General features: G+C 35.2%; 1 protein-coding gene across 11 annotated transcripts in view; it reads left to right on the top strand.

The window, feature by feature from the left end:
• DGKB (diacylglycerol kinase beta) overlaps nucleotides 1–24849 on the top strand; it is a 795246-nt gene that overhangs the window by 586447 nt on the left and 183950 nt on the right. For all 11 annotated transcript variants that reach the window (XR_007518417.1, XM_049893502.1, XM_049893507.1 and 8 more), the window contains one exon: nucleotides 5453–5648. Coding sequence is in view for 10 of the 11 variants with exons in the window: in XM_049893502.1 (XP_049749459.1) it covers nucleotides 5453–5648 (196 nt within the window). In the remaining variant the exon portion in view is untranslated. The remainder of the gene's footprint in view (nucleotides 1–5452; nucleotides 5649–24849) is intronic.

Below are 24849 nucleotides of genomic sequence, written 5' to 3'. Positions count from 1 at the left end.
TTGTGTCCCTTTATTTCTTCTTCCTTCATGTAGGGAGCTCCTTCCAAGGGGTGGATACTTGGGAAGATATACATTTCATATAGTTAATAATAATAACCACTAAGGTTTATCTCTTACTAACAATGCCTCATGCTTGGTGCTAAGCAATGTGCACACATGGTCTGATTTAGTCTTCATCAAAGCCCTGTGAATTAAAGAGATATTTATATCTTCATTGTAGATGTGAATACTTTCTTTAATAATGTAAGAGAAATAAAAATTGTTTTGCTGACAAAATATTTAAATCTAAGGAAACGTATCAAGTAGAAATAGATATAGAAATGGATTCAGAGAGAGATCCAGAAAATGTATAATTTAAGAATTTCCAGTTGTTGTCTAACTTTATTATTAAAGGTAAAGAAATAAAGAAACAAAAATAAAAAGCTTTAATAGCACAAGAAAATACTTAAAAAAACAAAGTTAGTATGAAAATATTTGAAGGGATGGATGTGTTAAGAATCTCAGGTCATGTTCTGAGGCCGAAGCTTTAAAGAATTTTTATTCTGCTCTACACAGCAGACAAAGTTAATGAAAGAATAAGAAAGGCCATTCTTCAGGTGTACCAGCCTGTTGGATGTCTGTTAGACTGGGAAGAACTCACTTCTCAGAGTGTTTTTAAAGCCAAGAATGTCCATCCCAAAATACTGAGCTCTGTTTTCATGATTAAGTTCTTCTATAAAGCTAAATCATCTACAGAATTAGCAAAAGTAAGTTGAGCATCAGGAGCACAAAATAGATTAGCAGGATTCAAAAGACAAGATTCTTCCCAATAACCTGGAAAGCAGACAACTCTTAAAAGCAATAGGGCAGGGTTTCCCAGCTTAGTCTGTGCTCCAACCGTTAGGTTCAGATCACCCTGGATGCTCATTCAGTATGGCTTGGGAGGATCTTTGTGTTTAGTCGTGTTGTTGTTAGTTACTATCAAGTCAGCTCTCACTCATGGTGACCCCATGTGTGCAGAGTAGAAATTCTCCACTGAGTTTTCAAGGCTGTGACCTTTCAGAAGAAGATTGCTAGGCCTGCCTTCCAAGGAGCCTCTGGGTGAGTTCGAACTGCCAACCTTTCGGTTAATAGTCTAGTGCTTACCTGTTTGTGCCACCCAGGGCCTCCTTCACTTAGTCTTAGAACTACCAAAACATAATCTTGGGGTAAGGGAGTGAAACTTGTTAATATACACTCTTAAAAAGTTTCCTGGGTAATTTTTATATGTAGTGAAATTCAAGAAGCAAGGAGTCAGGTATAAGTGTGGATTTCAACAAAGTGGGCTAAAGGAAATGAAAGTTGGAAGCATAAAGTCTAAAATTAAGAGCAATTCCTTATTCCAAGAAAGAAGGAAAGTGGTGGAGGTTGGGAGGGGTACATGTGTGCATATTGTTGGCACTTCATTAAGATAAATACATCATGCTTTTTCTTAATGAGAGGAATAGAGAGTAAATGAGACAGATAAAAGGAGAAGTAAATGACCAAAGGATCAAAATTCTCTGCTGTGCTTACTGGAAGTTATTTTTAGTAAGATAACTTTTGGTAAGGATTCCAATATTCCAGCAATAATTTCTAGCTTTCATAGAATCTGCTAAAAAAAAAAAAAAAAAGGAATACACTGTATAAAACTGTACTCATTTGCTGCTAGTGTTTATGGCTGGTGCTGGATACCTTGAGCCAGTAATATTATTATTGTTACCAATATGTTCAACAACTGTGTGTGTACACAATCTACGCAGTACCTATCTTGAGGTTTTGTTTTTTTTTTTTGGTGAGATTTGTTTCAGTCTTCCTCTTGACTACCTATTATCTTCATTCCACTCTGAAGAATTACTTGTGATTATCCACAATCAGTATTATCATTCCCATCACTGGACTGCCAGCTAATGCCAAAATAACTTACCAGACATGTCCTGATCCCTGTATTACATTGTGATTTATAGTCAAATGTATAAAATGCATTTCAAAAATATGTGGAGCTTAACCACAGGGAGAATATGGAGTACCAAAGCTTTCAAATATCAGAACACATATAGTTAAGTATATTATGTATATGTGTCTGCTTTAATTTTGCAGATGTGCTGTTGTAGTTTTCTGCAAATGCATACGTAATTTTGTCTCATGTAAAAACTCTTCAAAAAGCAGACTTAGAGAAGTCATTTGTCATTGTACTCCATGCTCTTTTATACAATGAACAAAATGATGCTTTATGTTTCATTAAGTGAAATTATGAATAATTTTTATCTGACCTAACCATAGAGTCAGATGCACTCTGGAAAAAAAAACAAAAACAAAAACAAAACTCTACAGTTATCATTTGTTGTATCTCATCAAATTTATTATCCCTACATACTTCTCTCCAACGATCTTCATGTCTTGAATTTTCCTGCCAATTTGCATGTTAACTGTATATGAAACACTAAATTCACATAAAAAAAAAACAAAAAACTTGTCTTTAGCAACTCTGTATAATATGGCCCAGGGCACATTTGTAAACTAATATCAAAATACATAGGACAGAAAATTAGGTAAATTTGTCTTTGCAAGAAGATCTATTTGAAAACTGAAAAGAATGGACAAGAGCATTACAGCATGGCACTCTACAGATAGCTCCTGTGGTACTGTATGTTAACGACCTCTTTTCTACATAATAAAAATATTCAGGATTTATTGACTAACTGAGGCTGTTAGCTTTTAAGCTTTTATATTCTTTTCCTCTGTAACTACCTTTTTAAAAATCATAAATCTTCAAAGCGGATGAAAATATTATCTGACACAGTACTATAACTTGTTTATATTTCATAGCTTTCACCTCAGCTTTTATTTCCATGCACTCAACTGGTGTGCTACAATTCCTGGCCTCCATCAGAACTAGCACTGAAATTTTCCAGACTAATGAACATCAGGCTAAAGCAAACAGAGGAAGGTAGCCTGGGGTCAAGAACTAGTGGAAACAAATCATTAATAAATAGCAATTTATTTAAGTACATTGTCCTGCTCTCACAGGAACTGCCATGTTCTTCTTCAGCCCTTGTTCTTCGTGATTCCTTAATTTTTTTTTTTTCACTTCTCAGAGAGCTACTTACTGTTTCCTTAAAACTACACATGACAAGACTCTGAAGAGTGAAAACATGAATAATAGTATACACTGACGTTTTTCAATTGTCACATGTAACTCCGCTCCTTCAATTAAAAAAAAAAAAAGCTATTTGCAACATGCCCTCTTTTCTACCGATGAACAAAGGAATACTCCTTCACTAATTCTGCAAGTAACTTGTCACAGTGGGGATCTAAGGCCTAGTCAAATAATTGTCTTAGTGTACTACCTGCTGTGTTCAATATTGAGTGAAAATGGAAGCCAGGCCCTGGCTCCAGCTTATTTCACAATTCTTCTGTTATTTAAATGATTTTAGTCAGTTTGGGGAAGCCAGACCTTTATAAATTAACAGCAGGGAAATACCAAAGGTGTCAGATTGCATATTTATCATCTTTTTCGTGTAATACTTAAATATGTATTAAGAAGTGACTGACATAAATTAGGCAGATTTCAGAAGCCACAGGCCGTGGCTTGTAGAGGACCCCCTTCTGTTTGACATTTCATCCTTGTCAAAGATCAAATTATTTTAATTTAGGCTGCAAATTATAAGGAATGAAGACTTCTTTGTGGGAATTCCCTGTGGTAATCTGACTTTTGTTGTTACTGCTGCTTGTCAGTGTGCAAAAGATATAATATGCATGCAAATAAGGTTAAAAAATATGTACTATCTAATTATCCAGCCAGTACATTCCACTTGAAGACAGTGGGAGGCCTGACACACAGTATGTGTTTGATTCATTGAGGCCTGCAGGGTATTTACACAAGATTACTTTTAATTATGAAATTAATATCTGTTTATCTAGAATGTATAGTGGTAAGTGAGTATACACATGAGCAGAATTCTTTAGTAAAAAGAAAATCATCTTAATTTAATACATAAAAAGGAGGAAAAATAACTTGCCTGTGAAAAAAAGACATCATCAAGACCTTGGTTTCACCCTCTTTGAAACAAATTGAATGAAAACTTGGCACTTTCTCTTGCATTTGTTTCTACCACTGCCAAGCAGGCTCAAGATGTTTTGCTTTATTTCACAGTTTGTTTTTTTTTTTTTTTTTTGGTGAACATGATTCAGTGTGATGAGAATGTGGAAAAGAGAGTTTTTCATCATTTTGGTTGAACATTATCTCTTCTCAGTCCCAAAATCATGATTTTCATGAGAAAGAGTATGATGTAGTGAACATCAGTAAGCTTTCTGCAATAAGACAAGGCAAATGAAACAATCACACTGTAGGTACATGTCAAGCTATGAAATGCACATCCCCAGCAGAGTTCTTTGTCAAACAAAAGGGTTAATGTTCAAATCACTTTTCATATTGACTTATCATTGGAAATGGGAAAACAATTTCTGGGATGTATTTATTATAAGTGTCATCTTAGAAAGTGTGAAATAGATGAATAGATAAAATTCCAAAATTATGTAGTAGCTTTGCCACTCGTCACACACATCCATCAGTGGAGATAAACAGTAAATTCAAAAAAAATAAAAAGTTGACCGCTCTGAATACAACAACCTGTCGTCAGCAAGCTCGATAATTCTTAATAATCAAAAGAGTGTCTGTCCCCATGCAAAAAAAAAAAAAAATGTGGCTGAATAATTATTTTCACTTTTCAACCTATTTTTACAGCAGCTATGAAGTAATGATGGGTTGGAAATTCCTTTTACTCTTACTCTTGTCATTCCCCTCACCCAGCCTGCCTTCTCCACATTTGTTTAGGCCACTAAGCCTCTCACTGCCTTTGACACCCCGCTTAGAGCTTTTATCTTCCAAGAAACCACCCTGGGTTATGTTCATGTGATTCAAATTTCTTTGACTTGCTGTTTAGTACTGTTATCTTTTTTTTCCCCAAAAAAGTCTCTTAAGCCTTTTCTCTGCCCTAAAAATGAGACCAGGAATCATGAATTCTGTTTATTTACTTTCCCCCAATAGTGCTTTATAGTGTATCCTACAAATAGGATTCAAGCATTAAAATTTCTGCCTGAAAATTGACCAAACTCCCCAGAATCAACCTTTTTGTATCACATTAGAACTTTGCAGCTGGTTGTCTATGCAGACACTGGCCTGAGTCTCTCTAACAGTTTTCTGTAAGTGAAGACAGAGGTGATTTAATCGGATCATTTTTAAGGACTATTAATGACAACTGGCTAATGTTAATGGCTGCTTTATCTTTGATATTGACATTTAAGGTAGCCAATTAAGTGTTCTTGACAGGTTTATTCAGAAATGACAGGATTTAGATTTAAAAGCTCTTATTAAAAGTTAAGGAAATACAAAAATCAAGGAAAGAAAGAAAATACCTTCCTGTTTCTGCTTTTTTTTCTTTTCACTGATCAGTGCGATGGAGTACAGATAGATTTAATAAACATCTCTCTGGAAGGAATTGCTATTTTGAACATACCGAGCATGCATGGAGGATCCAATCTTTGGGGAGAGTCTAAGAAAAGAAGAAGCCATCGCCGAATAGAAAAAAAAGGGTCTGACAAAAGGACCACGCTCACAGATGCCAAAGAGTTGAAGTTTGCAAGTCAAGGTAAGTTTTCTAAAATTAAAGATTTTTCCATTGCACTATAAAAGTCAATATATCTTTGCAGTTGTATTGTTTATATTATCCAATTATCCGGTGTGATTAAATTGTATCATAATACATTCTAAAATCGTGTATAAACTGGCTATATTTATTGTGGATTTTTTTTTTTTCCTATTCTACTTTGTCTATAGCTCTTACCTCAGTAAATAAAATACATGTGGATATTTATTGGATAGTAAAATAGTATATATTGTAGATTAAGATCTTCCTCTTATTGTACACAGTCTCCATCTAGAATGAGCTTGTCTTGTTCAGGATGTTTGAGCTGTTTTAACAAGGGCCTTATAAAGGCTTTTCTAAGGTTTGCTGCAAGAGATTTTGTTCTTGCCTATCTTACATTAAGCTATACCACGTATAGTACCATATTTAGATATCCCTGAGCCTTGGTGGTGCAGTGAAGAGCTACAACTGGTAACCAAAAAGTTGGGAGCTCCAATCTACTAGCCGCTCCTTGGAAATCCTGTGGGGCACTTCTACTCTGTCCTATAGGGTCACTATGAGTCCGAATCGACTCAGTGGCAGTGGGTTTGGTTTTTTTTGTTGTTGTTGTTCTTGTTTGTTTTTGGTTTCAGATATCTAAGAATATATTTTGGCTACCAGTTGCTATTTTTCTAGAAAGCTAATAACAAGTAAGAGAACTGGGAAACAGAGCAAAGGCCTCACAAAGCAGGATTAAGTAGCTTTGAATCAAGGCACTATCTTCTTTACCATTTTCTAGTCCAAAAGTATTTTGCATCAGAATCTTAAATTTCATTGAAATATAGTTCATGTTTCATCTATGACACCAAAGTCTTGTTGATAGATTTGTATAAAGATTTCAAAGTTGTAGTATCCTAATAATTGATCATACTCCGATAATTTACCTATATTGTGGTATAACATTTTTTTTACCTTTTGAAGTTTACCTAATACTGCTGATGGCATTAAGGGAGCCAAGAAAACATATTGGTTCAGCTAAGTATAGCAAGGGGACAATTCAAAGAGGTTGCAGCCTTATGAGTCCATTAAAACATAATAGTAATAAAATATGAACATGGTAGAGGGACTTGATAATGGTGGGCATATAGCTTATGTTTGGGAGTCTTCAAATACCTAAGTTTCAGCAGCAGGCAGTGACTGCTATTACATAGAATTTGGTGACCATAATGGTGATAAAGATTGATGGAGAAAGTGGTAGGCATCCCCTTGAATTTAGTACAGCCTGCCAACAACAGGAGGTTTTGATGCTCCTTAAATATGTAGGTGATCCTGAAGAAGTTGTGTAATTTAATACAAGCAAGCTTCTGCCAAATCAATTAAAATGTTTTATACTCATGAATGGAATGTAACTGTATGAAAACATAGAGGAAAATAATTTTTTGAAGATAAAATAGAAAAGAAAGAATAGGTTTGTGCTAGATGAAATTATAAATGAGATGAAAAATTATAGCTATTAATAATATAATATATAATATAATAATTAGCATCCAGGAGTTATTTATATCACTATAGTATTTATTTTATTTAAATTTGAATGTAAGGAACAAAGATTTCTAAGAGGAGTAGTAAAAAAAATTCTAAGTATTTATATTAGTTCAAGGATCATACTAAGGCCAAACTTAAAAGTCTTTCTTCTGAATATATATATACTATGTATTTTGTTATATATGTACTCATTGTCTCCTTCCCAGCAAATATTTTTTACTGTGTATATATACAAAATAATTTCCAGGTTTATTTTTTTATTTGATTCCAACATCTCAATACTTGGCGTTTCCTTTACATGTAGAACAAGTTTCCAGATATTTATCCGAAATCGTTCTCAATGGCTGAGCTGCCAACTACATTCACGTTCTGGGCTGTTTGAAAATCTATAAGACATGTGGTTATGTTGCTCCAAGACAAGTGTCTGTAGAATGTTTCACTTCATTTTAAAACAGAGAGCTACCACAGACATACCGTTTGCCTGGCCTCACTCACCAACTTTGTATGCTTTTCTCAGGAATGCACGTTTGGGATACAGCACAGACAAATCAGCTACAGGTGTTATCACAGACTGTCAGTGCCTATAACTGTAGAGAAAGCTCTCTCTTGCCATTCTGTCTTCTAGCTTTCTATCTGGAACTCTCAGGATCATGTTCTCATAAGTAAAGGGAAAGGAGGAAGTAGAGGCATGCAGGCTTTGTTGCTTAGGAATACATTTGTTTTCGGTACACAGATGAGGAAAACAGCAGAACTCAGCTTTTGAAGGTCATAGTATGACCAAGAGCAGAAGCTCTTTATGACTGATTAGGCTCAACGTTTTGTTCTCTTTTTTAACCGACTACACTTACAGTTTTGATTTAGTTTTATTTCAAGATGATTATGATCTTAACAATAAATGTAACCTTGTGAGCTTTGTGTGAAAAAACACACTACTATGTATAATTTTTTTTTTATGTATGCGACAGTGTTTCCTTTTTATTAATCTTATCAAGTAATTTTTTTAAAAATGTATGTATTTTGCAATAGAAGAAACAAAGCTATTTCAAAATGCTTCTGTCTTTATTTCATGTTTATTTCTGTTAACTCTTAAATCTGATACTTAACTATAGTCAGATATAAAATTTGCTATTTAAGACATCTGTCTGTGTCCCTTTCTTAAATGGCAATATCTTCTTTTACTTGATTTTGTTTTCAATTTCTTTACCTCAAAACAATGATAGTATTAAGTGTGAGGGTCAGTCACTATTATAAATCTAAATTTATTTTCAGCTTTTCACAAACTAATTAGAAGCACTGACTTCTAATATAACTCTAGTCCAACAAGGTTTTTTTGCTTTTTGTTTGTTTTTAATCTATATTGAAGTTAGTATATTCCACTATTAAAGAAAAATCAGGAAAAAAATGAAAAATTTAATAACGTGACTTTCTTTTTTTCAGAAAAATTTTTTTTTAAATAGTAACTAACAACTTTTTTCATATGCTTCTCTAAAAAATTACCAAAAGTTTAAACTAAACTATTACAGTGTAAGATGGAAACATATTTCTATAAACTTCAGAAAAATTTTTTTTTCTGGTAAGCATATATAACTACATTCATGTCTTAGATACAATTTGTTTTTATTTAATAAACATAGTCAAATTAGGAAAAAATGTTTACATTTTTGTTTTGAATTTAAGAACTGACATACATCAAAAGATACAAGATCCAATTTAGAGCATTAAATTCTCATTTATAATATGCAGTACATGATGTGGGACTCCTGCACACTTCGTTGGCTTTCAACCTTCGAGGTCACTCACAGCTTAAGATCCAGATCACCCTTAATTAATAAATTCATTCTTTGGGAATTTACTGTTAATTCAGAACCGACAAAAATTATAAGTAATTCATTTAAATAAATGATCGTTCCAGCAAAATACTCTAAAAATGGTTGGATGCAGCTCTGAAGCATGTTCACACTCACTCACCTAATTCAGAAGACATATTCTTTGTGTTGTTTCATTATAAACACATCTGAGTGTGTTATGTATATATAAACATAGTCTTTAAGCGAAATTGTAAAGTCGGCCAAGTTTCTTTTCATGCTTTTAGCCTCCTTAATATTCAATCATCTTTCCCATTTCCTTCAGTTTCCAAGTTCATCTTTGCCTCCCCCCCTTCTGAATTAAATCTAAACCTCAGAAAGATGTCTAATAAATTCATTCACATTAATGTATAAATGACTGATTGCAGATGAAAGTAGAGGTATTTGCATTTTAAAAGAAATAAAGGCCTTCAGCTAAAACATTATTTTTCAAATCATGTTCCACTGAGTTATAACTGCAATCCTTCAGCAGTAGTTCAGTAAAAACTTGGTTCAGTTTCATTATTGCCATGTACTTAAACAATTAGAAAAAAAAAAAAAAGCTATACTAAAAGCACAGACTAAATTGTGCACTATAAAAATATTTTACACTATTAACAATTCTCAAATCATCAATTTGTGTTACCAAAGTAAATGTATCTGTGCATATTTAATGAGGAAAATAGCACAAAAGGTATATAACCACAACAGCACATGTGACCTATGCACAATTAAAAGGCTGCCAAACTCAGGTGACTTTGTTTGGCACAAGCACCAAACATTGCATAAAAATCAACGAAAGTGCCTGTTTTCCTGTGTATACTTTTACCAAAAATACAGTAAAATATTTTTCAAAAATCAATGAAAGTAAAAACAAGGTGACAATACTAATACATTCCATAAAAATGTAAATCATGTTTTAGAAATACTTCAATCATAAAGAAGTTGCATTAGTTAAAATATCTCTAAAGGATATGCTTGTATCAGTTTATATATTAATTTCACCTTTATCAGAGATGGATTGTGTTGTAAATATGCTCACAACTGCAGCCAAAGATCAAGCAATGAAATTGACTTAACCTATCAGCTAAATATGCAGAAGAAAATAACTTCAAAAAATTGAAACTTTGAGTGAATATCTGACAGAGATAGCAAGTGATGTTACATATATTTTTTTTTTGGTAGAGTTGAAAAAATTATGCTAAAAAACATCTTTGAAAAATAATTTTTTTAACCAAATAGTAAGAACTTCTTGAGGAATGTGAGCAGTTTTTAGTTATTCTAATTGATGTAACTTTGTTGATACAAGCCTATTATTCCGTCTTCCAGTACTGGAATCAGAATAGTTTGAGACTGACAAATGAGATGTAGAAAGTTGGTACCTTTTGACATTACATATTTTTCTTGATCAGAATATTCTCAACACCACAGAACCAAAACAAAATGCAGAAATCAATAAAAAAAAAAAATGGGATGGTTAAGACATTGCAGCTGCCTTCATCAAAATAGCTCCATTACTCTCATAGATTGACTATATTGAAAGTGTTAGCAATTTGAATCTCTAATGTAAATTTATACAAATAAAATATTGATTCATTTTTTACTTACTGGTTTTTAAATATTGCTTTATTTGCAAACAAACAAACAGTAAGTTTACTGCTTAAAAAAGTTTGAAAACCACTGAGCAAAAATAATTATATTCAAACCAGAGAGTTTCAAGCACTTCCCAAAAGGGAGGTAATGCTCGGTACAGCTAAACTTCCTGTTTGAAACCTCATTAAGTAGGTGACTGTCTGTGCCACATATGGATACAATTAGCCAGGTGTCAGTCATACAAACGTTTATTTTAAAAACTAATTAACATGTTATATTGTCCCACCCACCAGGATATTTTAATTGATTTGGTTCACATTTACCAATACTTATTCTTTTATGTGGGCAGAATTTCCCAAAGTGCAGCATGTACTACATTAATGGAAAAGAAGATCATTTAGGTGATACGTGGATAAATATTTTGAAGTTTAATAGTTATGTATTTTTTATTATAGTCGTATTCTATTTATGACAAGGCATGCTGGTTTGCTGGGTTTTTATTTATAGTAGTAATTCAGTTTTTTTTTTTAAATGAATCCATTTAAGTAAAAATAGAGTAAAAAGAATAAATAATGCAGGAAGTACATAGATACAGCAAATATTGTGAAGGTAGTACAAGAATGACTAAAGCTTAGAAAACTGCACTAGGGTAGTGGTTGTAGTTTATCACCTCATGTCTTAATATCACCACCTCATATCATTTGCATAGCCCCATGTGTGAATGTTGTTGTTAGTTGCCGTGAATCGATTCTGACTCACGGCAACCCCATTTGTTACAGTACTACACCATAGGGTTTTTTTGGCTGTAATCTTAACAGAAGCAGATTGCCAGGGCTTTCTTCGGCAGAACTGTTATATGGGTTCAAACCGCTAATCTTTAGGCTACCAGTCAAGCACGAACTATTTATGCCACCTAGGGACCATTGTGAATGAATATTTGCTGTAAATGTTATTTAGACTCTTCATCATCTTCTTGCATAAAAAATACTATACCACAGTTCCTCCTGAACATGGTTATCTGTACAGTTCATGTGCAGTATGTCCTCCCAACCCAACCTATTGTCTCTGTGCAGCATACTTAGAGAAGACCATGCCCTTGAAGATTCAGAGGGGTAAGACTGTGCGTCTGGTTGGCTGTCAAGAAGTCCCCACATTAAGTGACTTTATTATTATTTTAAACTCCCAGATAGTAAGAAGAAAAAAGATACGGCATCCAAACCATTTTGACCAAAGAAAATAAATGAGATGATATCTGTGAAAGCTTGGCAAAACTTGAATTTATTTTGTCTCTGAATATATATAAGGTTACTGGCTTCAGTGTCTCCATCTTAAAAATGGAAATGGTAAATTCTGGAAGACTTTTGATTAACCTATGTGCACTGTACATGGTATTGCCCATAAAATTGCATAAACAACATTTAAGTCATAAGATTCTGAAACTCGCTGTACCTTCTAAAAGTTATACATATTTAATTTGATAATAATGGGCATTTGTCATTATTACCAATTTTTCTAAGCATTTTGTGGGTTATTTAGGGTAATTTAGAAGGCAGTGTTTTAAATTGTCTAAATATAACTGCAACGTTCATTTTAGAGCTGTAGATGATGTCTTCGGCATTCAAACACTGGCAAGCAGAACAATTTCCAAGCATTTAAATTCATCTATTAAATCAATTAAATTTAGAAACAAGAGAATGACTTCATACAGCATTATTATACCTAGATGTTAAATTGTTGAAAAAGATCATGGCATTTGAGATGTTGCCTTTCACACAAAAAAGCATATATTAATATAATGATAATTTCATTAGGTGAAATAGATCCAAACATTTGCTACCTAATAACCTTTAAGGGGATGTCTCAAAGAGTTTCTAATTGTATGTTGATAAACTATCTCCTTTGAAACTTTCCAGCAATGGGTGATGTAAATAATAGCACATTTTTAATAAAGTCATTGAAATTTGAAAATTGCTCTTTGCAATTTAAGATTGCATTATATGCCTAGGTATCTTTATGTGACCGTTCTCTGATATTTTTCACAAAGTGCATGCCATCAAAGCTTATAAAATAGAAACAAAAAAATAAAGAATGTTAGAGTTATTTCTTACATAAAATATGTAAAATTAGAAATGTACTTTCAAATATAAGACCACTTATCGAGGGCACTGGTTTTTTTTTTTTTTTTTTTTTAGTCAAAGTAACCTTCTCTTTGGTCTGGTTGTCGTATAAAAGCGTGTACATTATTAAGAAGCATTTATAAAGTTTCTATTTGACATAGCACTATAAAAACTGCGGAGAAACTGCTAGTCTCCTAAACATTTGAAAAACAGAATCTAGAAATATGAATAAATGTGTATTTTAGGAACTGAAACTCTAGATGACAATCATTAGACTATCATTCCATCCCTTCTGGATCTATATAAACTACCTCTTTCTGTAGCTATCATCATTGCCCTTCTTTCCCTGTTTAACAGTCAAATTTTCAAAACCTGACATGCAGTGTAAGTCTAGATACAACCTCACTCATGTGAATCGCTTAATGGCAGAATTGGTAAAGCAGCAAAATTATTTTGGGTTGAATATAACAGTTAAATACTCATTTAAATAGAAAGTGATATTTTCTAATGCATAAAGTGAGATCATTGTCTTTAAGGATTCATTCCTGGATCCAAATTGAAATTAGAGAAAATCCAAAGAACAGGTATATAGGAATGACAGCACTGGAAGTGACTTGTTTTCACATAATGACTCTGGGGAAAGTTGACAAAAATAAGTTTTTAGTAGCAGTTGCACTTTGGAAGACGTATGAATTGGCGATCAGTGTAACAGGGATAAGAGGAAGAAGGAAAGACATTTGTTAACCTGAAGGTTTTAATTAGGCTCAGGCTGTTATCTTACCTGTCTTCTGAGATGAAATACCTTCTTTGTTTTACAAATGCTAAATGCTGTCCTGGGGCCCTTCTACATTCTAGCTATTGATTTTAATTGTAACTGCAGAGAAAGATGAGAAATGTGAATGCTTTAAATGGTCATTTTCTATAAGATATTGATGTCTGTTATCGGTGATAAAATTATCAGCTTCTGTGTTTCTGTGATACATGTATCTAATGCTGAAAGTAATGGCAGCTCATCTACACAAGCTAAGGCTGTGTGATAATTTTAAGTAAATTTAGTGTATGCGATTGTAGAAATAGAAAAGAGATTTCCAGGTTAAATAAATATTGTGTGAATATATAAGCCTCAACTAAATAAGTAACACTCTTAGAACATGATTTCAAATGTTAGTCACATAAAGTTTCCAAATACGGGACCATCTATAGAAAAGTTTGCTAAATATAAAGCCCTGTATTTGCAGATGATGAACTACGGTTCATCTAATAGATGTCTCCTGAGAAAATTGCAATGATTTTTTTCTCATAATTAGGACATAGAACAATAAAGTAAGGAGGATTATTAAAAGTTGAAAACACAAAAGAACTATTTGACATTAACTACAAAAATTGTTAAACATAGTCCTAGTTCTGGTTTTGCCTGCATTAGTATTAAAACTCACATTTTCTTTCCCATTGTGATAGAAAATAATGACCAAGAAAAACTATAACCTAAATGAGAATGAAACTTCAATTGTGCCATCTTGAGGGGTATCTCACTTAGAAATTTAGTCACAACAAGGTGTATGTTGGACTTTTGTTTTAGTTTTCTTCATATGTATACATATTTTTTTTTTTTTCTTCTGGCTACCTTAATGAATGTGATGAGGTAGCCATCGTCTAACACCTGGCTCTTCTTGCAAACATCCGTCTAACTACTGAGAGGTACTGGGGTGTCTGGTAGAGAGCAAAGCAACCTGTTGCTTGAAAGATTCAAACCCCACCATCTATTCAGTAGCTCTCAACTGCGTGAATTTGAGTCAATCAAAGTAACTAACCACTGGAATTCTGTTGCCATGAATTTAGTTTCCGTGAATCTAGCATTTTATTATCTAGAACTAATTAATATATAAACTGGACAGTGTCCAGCCCACTGTTTTTGAGGAAATCAGTAGAGATTCATACAAATCACTAATCCCCACATCCCTGCCTCCCTCACTGAATAAGCATTCTTCCAGCTTAATAAAAATAGTTCCATTGCTCTTCCTTTGACGAACTGTGAATTTATAAATTCAGTGTTTTTTGTGTCTGTTTTAGGTTATGTCTGTTGGCTGCTGTCACCTATTAATCAGGTTAAACTAAATATTGAAGCCTGGATATTATAAGGTGAGAGCCATTTGAAATAAAACTAAAAAAACTCCTCCGTGGATAAACATGACTAATTTAAATGAGCCCTGGGGAGCTTTTTGGGGAAAGTTCAAATGCCTGATGAATGCCTCCCTGTTATTCTAATTATCCCATTATATGGCACAAAATAACAATCTCATTTCATCCTTTTCTATTTACAAAGCCACTCCCATTATCATTATATTTTACCTGTTCAAGACCTGAAAGATTGCTCCTCGTCGAGAGATTCATTAGAAGAGAATAATTACATTATATTTCACAGATTGGCAGAAAGAAAATGTATCTTTGAACAATTCCATTTCCCTGAACAGTTGTTCATTTTAGGTGGAAGACAGGTCCATTAAGTACCTTCTACCCTTTTTAAACATGTCAAAGCTAACTGTTAATATTGAAATTAGTAATTTTGTTCTGATTTAACAAAACAATCAGTTGCTCTTTGTAGATCTCAGTTTCTATGCTGAAACACAAATACAGCAAATAGTATTTTCACCAAATAATATTGAGTAAGAAAAAGTATTTAAAATGCTTCTTGTGCACAAAGATTTAATTCAAGTCTTTTCTGAGAATTAAAGGACTTCACATACTGACTTTTTCTTGCTGATGCTTGAGAGTATATAGTTCTAAATCCAAAAACTACATAAAATGTATTTTCTTGCTAAGTCTCTGGCATTCAAATTTTCAGAGTATCTTGTTAGAAAAATAGTAAAGAGATAGAAAATCAACCAATATAAAAGATTATTCCATTTTTAGATTTATTGAAAGAGAGGTTCATGGGATTTGTGATTAAAGGTCTTTTCAAAATAAAAGGGAGTCGTGCACAAAAAGGTGTGACTTCAAAAGAAAATAGGTCTGAGACATGCCACTTCATATTTGAACTTATTAGTGCTGTGAAACAAACTATCCATGATCACATGAAAGTGGATACCTTAACTCTTATTCTAAATCTCTCTGGTAACTAATTGCTTGAGCAATAACAATATGATAGATTAATCACTGTGGTTTTGCCAGACTTTATATACGTAATGACCAGCGCTTTCTTCCCAAGAGTCATATTGTAGCCCTCTCTTCACAATATCACTCCGGCCAGTCCACAAAGACTGAAGTAAGTACAAGACACCTAGTGAGCTTGTTGTTGTTGTTAGTTTCCAGCAAGTCAATTCTGACTCATGGTAACCTCATGTGTTACAGAGTAGAGAAGTGTTCCTTAGGGTTTTCTTGACTGTAATCTTAAAGGAAGCAGATCCCTAGGCCTTTTCTTCCTTGATACCGCTAGATGGGTTCAAACTGCCAACCTTTAGATTAACAGTGGAGCACAAACTGTGCCACCCAGGAACCTTCTAGTGAGCCTAGTGAGAAGCAAAGGGTCAATATATACATTTACTTTATTTTAAAAAGCTGTTATTTGAATTTAAAAAGACAGTAATTGCATCAAATTTGAATAACAATTTGAAACGTGTGTAGGATTTGAAGAGACCTCAGAGATTCATGATGAATTAACTTGTATGTCTCATTTTAAAAGTATGTAACAAAAAATGTTGACATATTAACAGTACTATTTTGAGTTGAAGGTTGAATCTGAGGTTTTGTACGTTTTTGGAATTTCATATTACAGTGAACCTGTGAGAGGCAGAACTTGACAGGACTGCCTTATTTTTCCAGGTCTAGCAAGTTTTCTGCCTCTGACAGGATGCAGTCTTACCACTTTTCTCTCTCTCATTTTAGTGGAAAATATTTGAGTTTTTCTTCTCTGACAGGTTTCTGCCTTATGCAGATTCCAGCTTTCACAGGTTTTACTATATTTTAAAATTATTAATATATTTTCTGCCCTTTTTTGTGGATCCCTGGGGGTGCAGTGTTTAAGAGCTTGGGTTGACAGTGTAAATCCGCCAGCCACTCCTTGGAAACATGTGGTGCAGTACCACCCTGTCCTGTAGGGTCACTGTAGGTTGGAGTCAACTCAACAACAGTGGGTTTGGTTGGGGTTTTTGTCCTTTTTGTTACTAACACATGTTTCTTCCCCAGAGTTTGTATATGCTGTTTATCTCAATTGCTTTGTGAAGATAGATTATTTTAAATTTTATTGCTTTTTTGGTTTTCATTTTTGCTGTTTGGTTTCTGAATATTTTAGATGCGTTATTTTTGCAAACATTGCTTTTAATCCAAATGTTCACACAAAAGTCAGCAATTAACAAGAGGCTACAGCAGGGGTTTCGTCCCTGAGGTGGGGATGAATGTGCTGTTCGTGGAGGATGCTGAAATGTAACTGCCTTTGCAAGTCAAGAAGCCAAAACATTGCAATCAAACAAGAATGAAATAGATGCATTAGTTCAGGCATAAAAGAATTAAACTAAAAAAAAAAAAATTGGATAGACTTTAATAAATAAGTTTATTACAGTACCAGTGTGTACTCAGGTAAAATGCCTCAGGTTATGTATGTGTGAGAAAATATGCGTGTTCATGTGTGTCTGTGTGGGTATTGACATATGTGTTGACTTTGGTTTATGAGAGAAGTCTAATGGATATAAACCACGCCAAACCTGTTCCCGTCAAGGTCGTTCTGACTCATAGCACCCCCATAGGACAAAGTAGAACTGCCCCATAGGGTTTCCAAGGAGCAGCTGGTGGATTTGAATGCCTACCTTTTGGTTAACAGCCGAACTCTTAACCACTATGCCACCAGGGCTCACTAATGGATATGCAGATATCAAAATAAAGCACTTGGACACAAGTTATTTTAAAAGTCCTAATTAGAAAGCCAGGCAACTCAACCATTGCTTTAGGAGAAAGTCAGGAGAATTTTATTTTTGTTTTAATTGAGAAAGGAGAGACTCAGAGAGAATAAGCCTTTAAAAAACAAAATACTGCCCCAGTTATCCCAAGGGGGAAAAAGGGAGGGCAGGGAGGGCAGTGAAAAAGGATAAAGAAGGGAATTATTATTTTCCTGTCTTCACTTTCTTTTCTTCCACTATATATCATCCTTTGAGAATTTTTTTTCTTCAGATGTTGTCGCTCTCCTCCAGATAAGAAGGCCCATTCTGTAGTGACCCATGCCACAGTAGCTAACAATTCATTCTCTTGTCTGGCACTTGTAGCATGTTTACACCTACTTATGAATCGGAAGACTGTACCTTCTGAAGGTCAGTTGGAAAAATTTTTTTCCGTACTGTATTGACTTTTCTTCCTTTTTTGGTTTTAAGTCTTCCTATGAGGTGTGTGATAAAAAAAAAAAAAAAAGAAGTTAGCATATTCCATAGGCAAGTAAAAAATAAAGGAATAAATTAATATCATGCTGATAGTTTATCTTTCACAGAATTACCTTCTCAACCCAAGATGTCTGCCTCCTACTTTCTTTCTTTTCAAATCTTTTGCCTGATAGGAAAGAAGTTTGAAATGGACATTGAAGGTCAATGAATTTCTTACAGATAAGCTTTTGTCTATAATTTGCTAGACCATAATTACATAGCTATAAGTTGTAGATAAAAAGATAAAGAAATTTGTGACGTCAAATCAGTTATTAACTTGGCCACGATTGTTTTATAACGTGTATGATCTATATCTACAGGGTTGCTATGAGTCAGAATTGACTGGACAGCAATGGGTTTTTTTTTTTTTTTTAATTGGGATAAACACTGTCCTGATTTGTCTACCTCACAGAGTGATTTGTGTATCTCAGTACATTATAAACAATGATTTACTAACAGAAATGTAAGATGGTCTTAGTATTATTGTTACATAAACTTGTAATACTATCCTTCTAGAATATGTGAAGCACTTCCAACTTTCGACCCACGTTTGTGAGAGAGGTTGTCTTAGTTATCTAGTGCTGCTAGAACAGAAATACCACAAGTGGATAGCTTTAACAAAGAGAAGTTTATTTTCCCACAGTAAAGTAGGCTAAAAGTCCAAATTCAGAGTGTCAGCTCCAGGGGAAGGCTTTCTATCTCTGTCAGCCTTTTCATCAATCTTCCCCTAGAGTAGGAGCTTTTCTGCACAGGGACCCTGGATCCAAAGGATGCGCTTTGCTCCTGGCATGGCTTTCTTGGTGGTATGATGTCCCCCTGTCTCTCTGCTGTCTTCTTTTATATTTCAAGAGATTGCCTCAAGACACAATCCAGTCTTGTAGACTGAGTCCTGCCTCACTAACACAACTGCCGCCCATCCTCCCTCATTAAAATCATACAGGCAGGATTTACAACGTATAGGAAAATCACACAATGCTGGGAATCGTGGCCCAGCCAAATTGATACGCACATTTTTGGGGGATGACATAATTCAATCCATGACACAGATGGCAGAGGTTGAAGGTGATTCTCCAACTATTGAAGCAAAGCTAACTAGCCATTCTAGGAGGTAATCTTGGCACAACAGATTTATATAAAATATAGAATCAGTACTTCACATTATTAGAACAGTCTCCTTTTCTGAAAAACTATATTAGGATTAAAATAGTGGAGTTTTCAAGACTTGAAATCTTTGAAATGAAATCTGTGGAGGACTAAGGAATTCTGAGTCTCTTTTGAATTATAATAGTCACTTATTCTAATTTCTCAAGAAAGGGATAATTCCTATTAGAATATTTGTACTAATAAAAACTTATTAGAATCCAGTCAACTCTTTTCCTCTGTTGAAGTAATGGAAATATCTTGTTTAGGCAGTTATTTTCATTTGTACCTTTCTTCCTCATAGAGAAATCGTGTAATATAATGCTTGTTTTCTGCACACCCTTTGGTTACACTCCTCTGTCTCCTGTGTTTCATACAAAAATGGTGGTGGCTACAGTACTGATTCTCTGACAGCCGCTTAAGTAAATCGCTCATAACCACTCCCACTGATTCAGCAGCAGAGACCAAGTTACCTCAGTGACCTGTTCAGGTGATACCTGCTGCTCTTAAATTTTTGTTTCCCTCCTGGCAGTGCAATACATTGCTGGTAATTCACAGACAAGTTTATAAAAGCCCTCTCTGTACAGGAAAGCACAAGCTGCCTAACAAATTAACGACATTGTGAGGTGCCGCCTGCTGGGGTGAAAATAAATTGTAAGAGAGAACAGGGGACAGTTAATGGGCCCTAGCTATGCTGCAAAACTCTTCAAACTGGTGCTGACTGTGTGCCAATGACTGTCAACAAGATTTATGGCACTTTAACGTAGACTCAGTAAGAATGGAAAGGTTGAGGAAGTTCTAGCAACTCTTACTAGGCAACAGGGTTACTGTGTCAACACAGGTCACTCACAACTCACAGTGAAACTTTTCATGGTCATAAGACTGAATCTATATTTTGTTGTTCTTGCATGTGTTGTTGTATTGATAATGATAATGCTGCTATTTTTCTAGAAATGATCAGTGACTTAACAGATTATGATTTCATTAACACTTTTTTTTTTCCTCAGTCTAATTGTTAGCTTGATTAACTGATGGTTTCTGTCTTCATCAGGAATTGTGTAGGATGGACAGAATTTTAAACTGCATGAAACTAGCTCAGCTCTTGAGTTAAGCTTGATTGCCCTTGCGCTAACTCTATATTTTATAAGCCTAGTTGATAAGTCCCCCACGTGTCTGTCAGTTTGTCATACTATGAGGGCTTGTGTGTTGCCATGATGCTGGAAGCTTTGCCACTGGTATTCAGATACTAGCAGGGTCACCCATGGAGGACAGGTTTCAGCTGAGCTTCCAGACTAAGACACACTAGGAAAAAGGACCCGGCAGTCTACTTCTGAAAAGTATTAAAAACCTTATGAATAGCAGCAGAACATTGTCTGATATAGTGCTGGAAGATGAGCCCCCCAGGTTGGAAGGCACTCAAAAGATGACTGGGGAAGAGCTGCCTCCTCAAAGTAGAGTCGACCTTAATGATGTGGATGGAGTAAAGCTTTTGGGACCTTCATTTGATGATGTGGCAGGACTCAAAATGAGAAGAAACAGCTGCAAACCTCCATTAATAATCGGAACCTGGAATGTATGAAGTATGAATCTTGGAAAATTAGGAACCATCAAAAATGAAATGGAACACATAAACATCGATATCCTAGGCATTAGTGAACTGAAATGGGCTGGTATTGGCCATTTTGAATCAGACAATCATATAGTCTACTATGCTGGGAAGGACAACTTGAAGAGGAATAGTGTTGCATTCATTGTCAAAAAGAACATTTCAACATCTATCCTGAAGTACAATGCTGTCAGTAATAGGATAATATCCATACACCTACAAGGAATACCAGATAGTATGACTATTATTCAAATTTACACACCAACCACTAGGGCCAAGCATGAAGAAATAGAAGATTTTTTTTATCAGCTGCTGCAGTCTAAAATTGACCAAACATGCAATCAAGATTCACTGATAATTACTGGTGATTTTAATGCAAAAGTTGGAAACAAAGAAGAAGGATCAGTAGTTGGAAAATATGGCCTTGGTGATAGAAAAAATGCTGGAGACCGAATGATGGACTTCTGTATAACCAACAACTTCTTCATTGCAAATACCTTCTTTCACCAACAAAAACGACGACTATATTATACACATGGACCTCACCAGATGGAACACACAGAAATCAAATTGACTACATCTGTGAAAGGAGATGATTGAAAAGCTCAATACCATCAGTGAACAAGGCCAGGGGCTGACTGTGGAACAGACCATCAATTGCTTATATGAAAGTTCAAGCTGAAACTGAAGAAAATCAGAGCAAGTTCACGAGAGCCAAAATATGACCTTGACTATATCCCACCTGAATTTAGAGACCATCTGAAGAAGAGATTTGACCCATTGAACACTGGTGACCAAAGACCAGATGAGTTGTAGAATAACATAAAGGACATCATACATGAAGAAGGCAAGAGGTCATTGAAAAGAGAGGAAAGAAAGAAAAGACCAAGATGGATGTCGGAGGAGATTCTGAACTTGCTCTCGAATGTTGAGCAGCTAAAGCAAAAGGAAGAATTGATGAAGTAAAAGAACTGAACAGAAGATTTCACAGGGCAGCTCGAGAAGACAAAGTATTTTAATGACCTGTGCAAAGAGCTGGAAATGGAAAACCAAAAGGGAATAACATGCTCAGTGTTTCTCAACCTGAAAGAACTGAACAAAAAATTCAAGCCTCGAGTTGCAATAGTGAAGGATTCTATGGGGAAAATATTAAATGACGCAGGAAACATCAAAAAAAGATGGGGGAATACACAGAGTCATTATACCAAAAAGAATTAGTCTATATTCAACCATTTCAAGAGGTAGCATATGATCAGGAACCAACTGTACTGAAGGAAGACGTCCAAGTTGCTCTGAAGGCACTGGTGAAAAACAAGGCTCCAGGAATTGATGGAATATCAAATGAAATGTTTCAGCAAACGGATACAGCATTGGAGGTGCTCACTCGTCTATGCCAGGAAATGTGGAAGACAGCTTCCTGGCCAACTGACTGGAAAAGATCCATATTTATGCCTATTCCCAAGAAAGGTGATCCAACTGAGTGTGGAAATTATAGAACAATACCATTAATATCACACGCAAGCAAATTTTGCTGAAGATCATTCAAAAATGGCTGTAGGAGTATATCGACAGGGAACTGCCAGAAATTCAGGCCGGTTTCAGAAGAGGATGTGGAACCAGGGATATCATTGCTGATGTCAGATGGATCCTGGCTGAAAGCAGAGAATACCAGAAGGATGTTCACCTGTGTTTTATTGACTATGCAAAGGCAAATTATGGATAACACTGAGAAGAATGGGAATTCCAGAACACTTAATTGTGCCCATGAGGAGCCTTTATATAGATCAAGAGGCAGTTGTTCAGGCAGAACAAGGGCATACTGATTGGTTTAAAGACAGGAAAGGTATGTGCCAGGGTTCCATTCTTTCACCATACCTATTCAATCTGTATGCTGAGCAAATAATACTAGAAGCTGGACTATACGAAGAAGAACGGGCATCAGGATTGGAGGAAGACTTATTAACAACCTGCGTTATGCAGATGACACAACCTTGCTTGCTGAAAGTGGAAAGGACTTGAAGCACTTACTAATGAAGATCAAAGACCACAGCCTTCAGTATGGATTGCACCTCAACATAAAGAAAAAAATCCTCACAACTGGTCCAGTGAGCAACATCATGACAAACGGAGAAAAGATTGAAGTTGTCAAGGGTTTCATTTTACTTTTATCCACAATCAACAGCCATGGAAGCAGCAGTCAAGAAATCAAAAGACACATTGCATTGGTTAAATCTGCTGCAAAGGACCTCTTTAAAGTGTGGAAGAGCAAAGATGTCACCTTGAAGACTAAGGTGCACCTGATCCAAGCCATGATATTTTCAATCGCATCATATGCATGTGAAAGCTGGACAATGAATAAGGAAGACTGAAGAAGAATTGATGCCTTTGAATTGTGGTGTTGGCCAAGAATATTGAATATACCACGGACTGCCAGAAGAAAGAATAGATCTGTCTTGGAAGAAGTACAACCAGAATGTTTCTTATAGGCAAGGATGATGAGACTGCGTCTTACATACTTTGGACATGCTGTCAGGAGGGATCAGTCTCTGGAGAAGGACATCATGCTTGGCAAAGTACAGGGTCAGTGGAAAAGAGGAAGACCCTCAATGAGGTGGATCGACACAGTGGCTGCAACAATGGGCTCAAGCACAACAATGATTGTAAGGATGGTTCAGGACTGGGCAGTGTTTCGTTCTGTTGTGCACAGGATCGCTATGAGTCGGAACCGACTTGATGGCACCTAACAACAACAACAAGTTGATAAGTTTTTAAAAACCATTTTATAATGGGCTATACATATTTTAATGGAGAGATAACTAGTAACAATCATGTTAAAACCAGAAATGCCAGTACCATAAGCCGTTTGTCCAATACCTTAATACATGCACAGCCAATCTGATTTTTGACCACTTCTTCTTACCCTCCTCCTCAGGCCAAATGGGCTTTTTTAGTGTCACTTTTTTTTTTCTATACACCATGCTGCTCCCTGGAAACCCTATGGAACAGTTTTACTCTGTCCTCTAGGGTTGCTGTGAGTTGGGATCGACTCAACGGCAATGGGTTTTTTTGTTTTGGTATACACCAAGCATGATACCATCTCGGAGGCTTTGCCTTGATGTCTTTGTGCATGTCTTTGGATGTACATTTATATACCTTTCTTGGATCTATACCGAAAGGTTGGTTGTTCAAACCCACTCAGAGACACCTTGAAATCCAGGTCACGACTTTGAAAACCCTATGAATTGCAATTCTGCTCTGCGCATATGTGGTTGCCATGAATTGGAATTTACTGGATGGCAACTAACAAGAACAACAGGATATGTACAGGTTCAACTTAAGTAGACACTCCCCAAAATGGTTGTACTGATTTGCTGTCCAACCAGCAGTGCATGAGAATTCCATTTGCTCTATATAACCACCAGCCCTTTCTGCAGTCTTTTTAAATTGAACCCTGTGATTTATTGTGTTTCAAGTATGTATTTTACTGATGACTAATGTGGAGGACCCCTGCTGGCAGAACTCAGGTGCTAACCAAAATGTTGGCAGTTCGAATCCACCAGCCTCTCCTTGGAAACCCTAGAGGACAGTTCTACTCTGCCCTATAGGGTTGCTATGAGTAGGAATAGACTTAATGGCAACAGATGTGGTGTGGTTTTTAATGATGTAGAATACTTTGTGTGTGTGTGTGTGTGTGTATGTGTTTATTTTCCAGGCTATTTGGGTATCCCCTTTTGTGAAATGTATAAGCCTTTTGTCCATTTTTTTTGTTAGTTTTATTTTTTAATACTTGAAAGAACTGGAGTTATGTTTTGGTTCCATGTATCATACATATATTCTCTGCCTTTCTAATTTGCCTCTTTACCTTCTTAATTATAATGTCTTTTGTAAAAAAGAACATCTTAAATTTACTGAAGCTCAATATATTAATTTACTTTATCATTACCGCTTTTTTAGCTTGTGGTTAGTGTGTTTCTATCC

This window comes from Elephas maximus, chromosome 8 (genome assembly GCF_024166365.1).
Source record: "Elephas maximus indicus isolate mEleMax1 chromosome 8, mEleMax1 primary haplotype, whole genome shotgun sequence".
In the NCBI taxonomy this organism is placed as follows: domain Eukaryota; kingdom Metazoa; phylum Chordata; class Mammalia; order Proboscidea; family Elephantidae; genus Elephas; species Elephas maximus.
The sequence above is the reverse complement of the archived record's forward strand: the minus strand, read 5'-3'. Positions and strand labels throughout refer to the sequence as shown.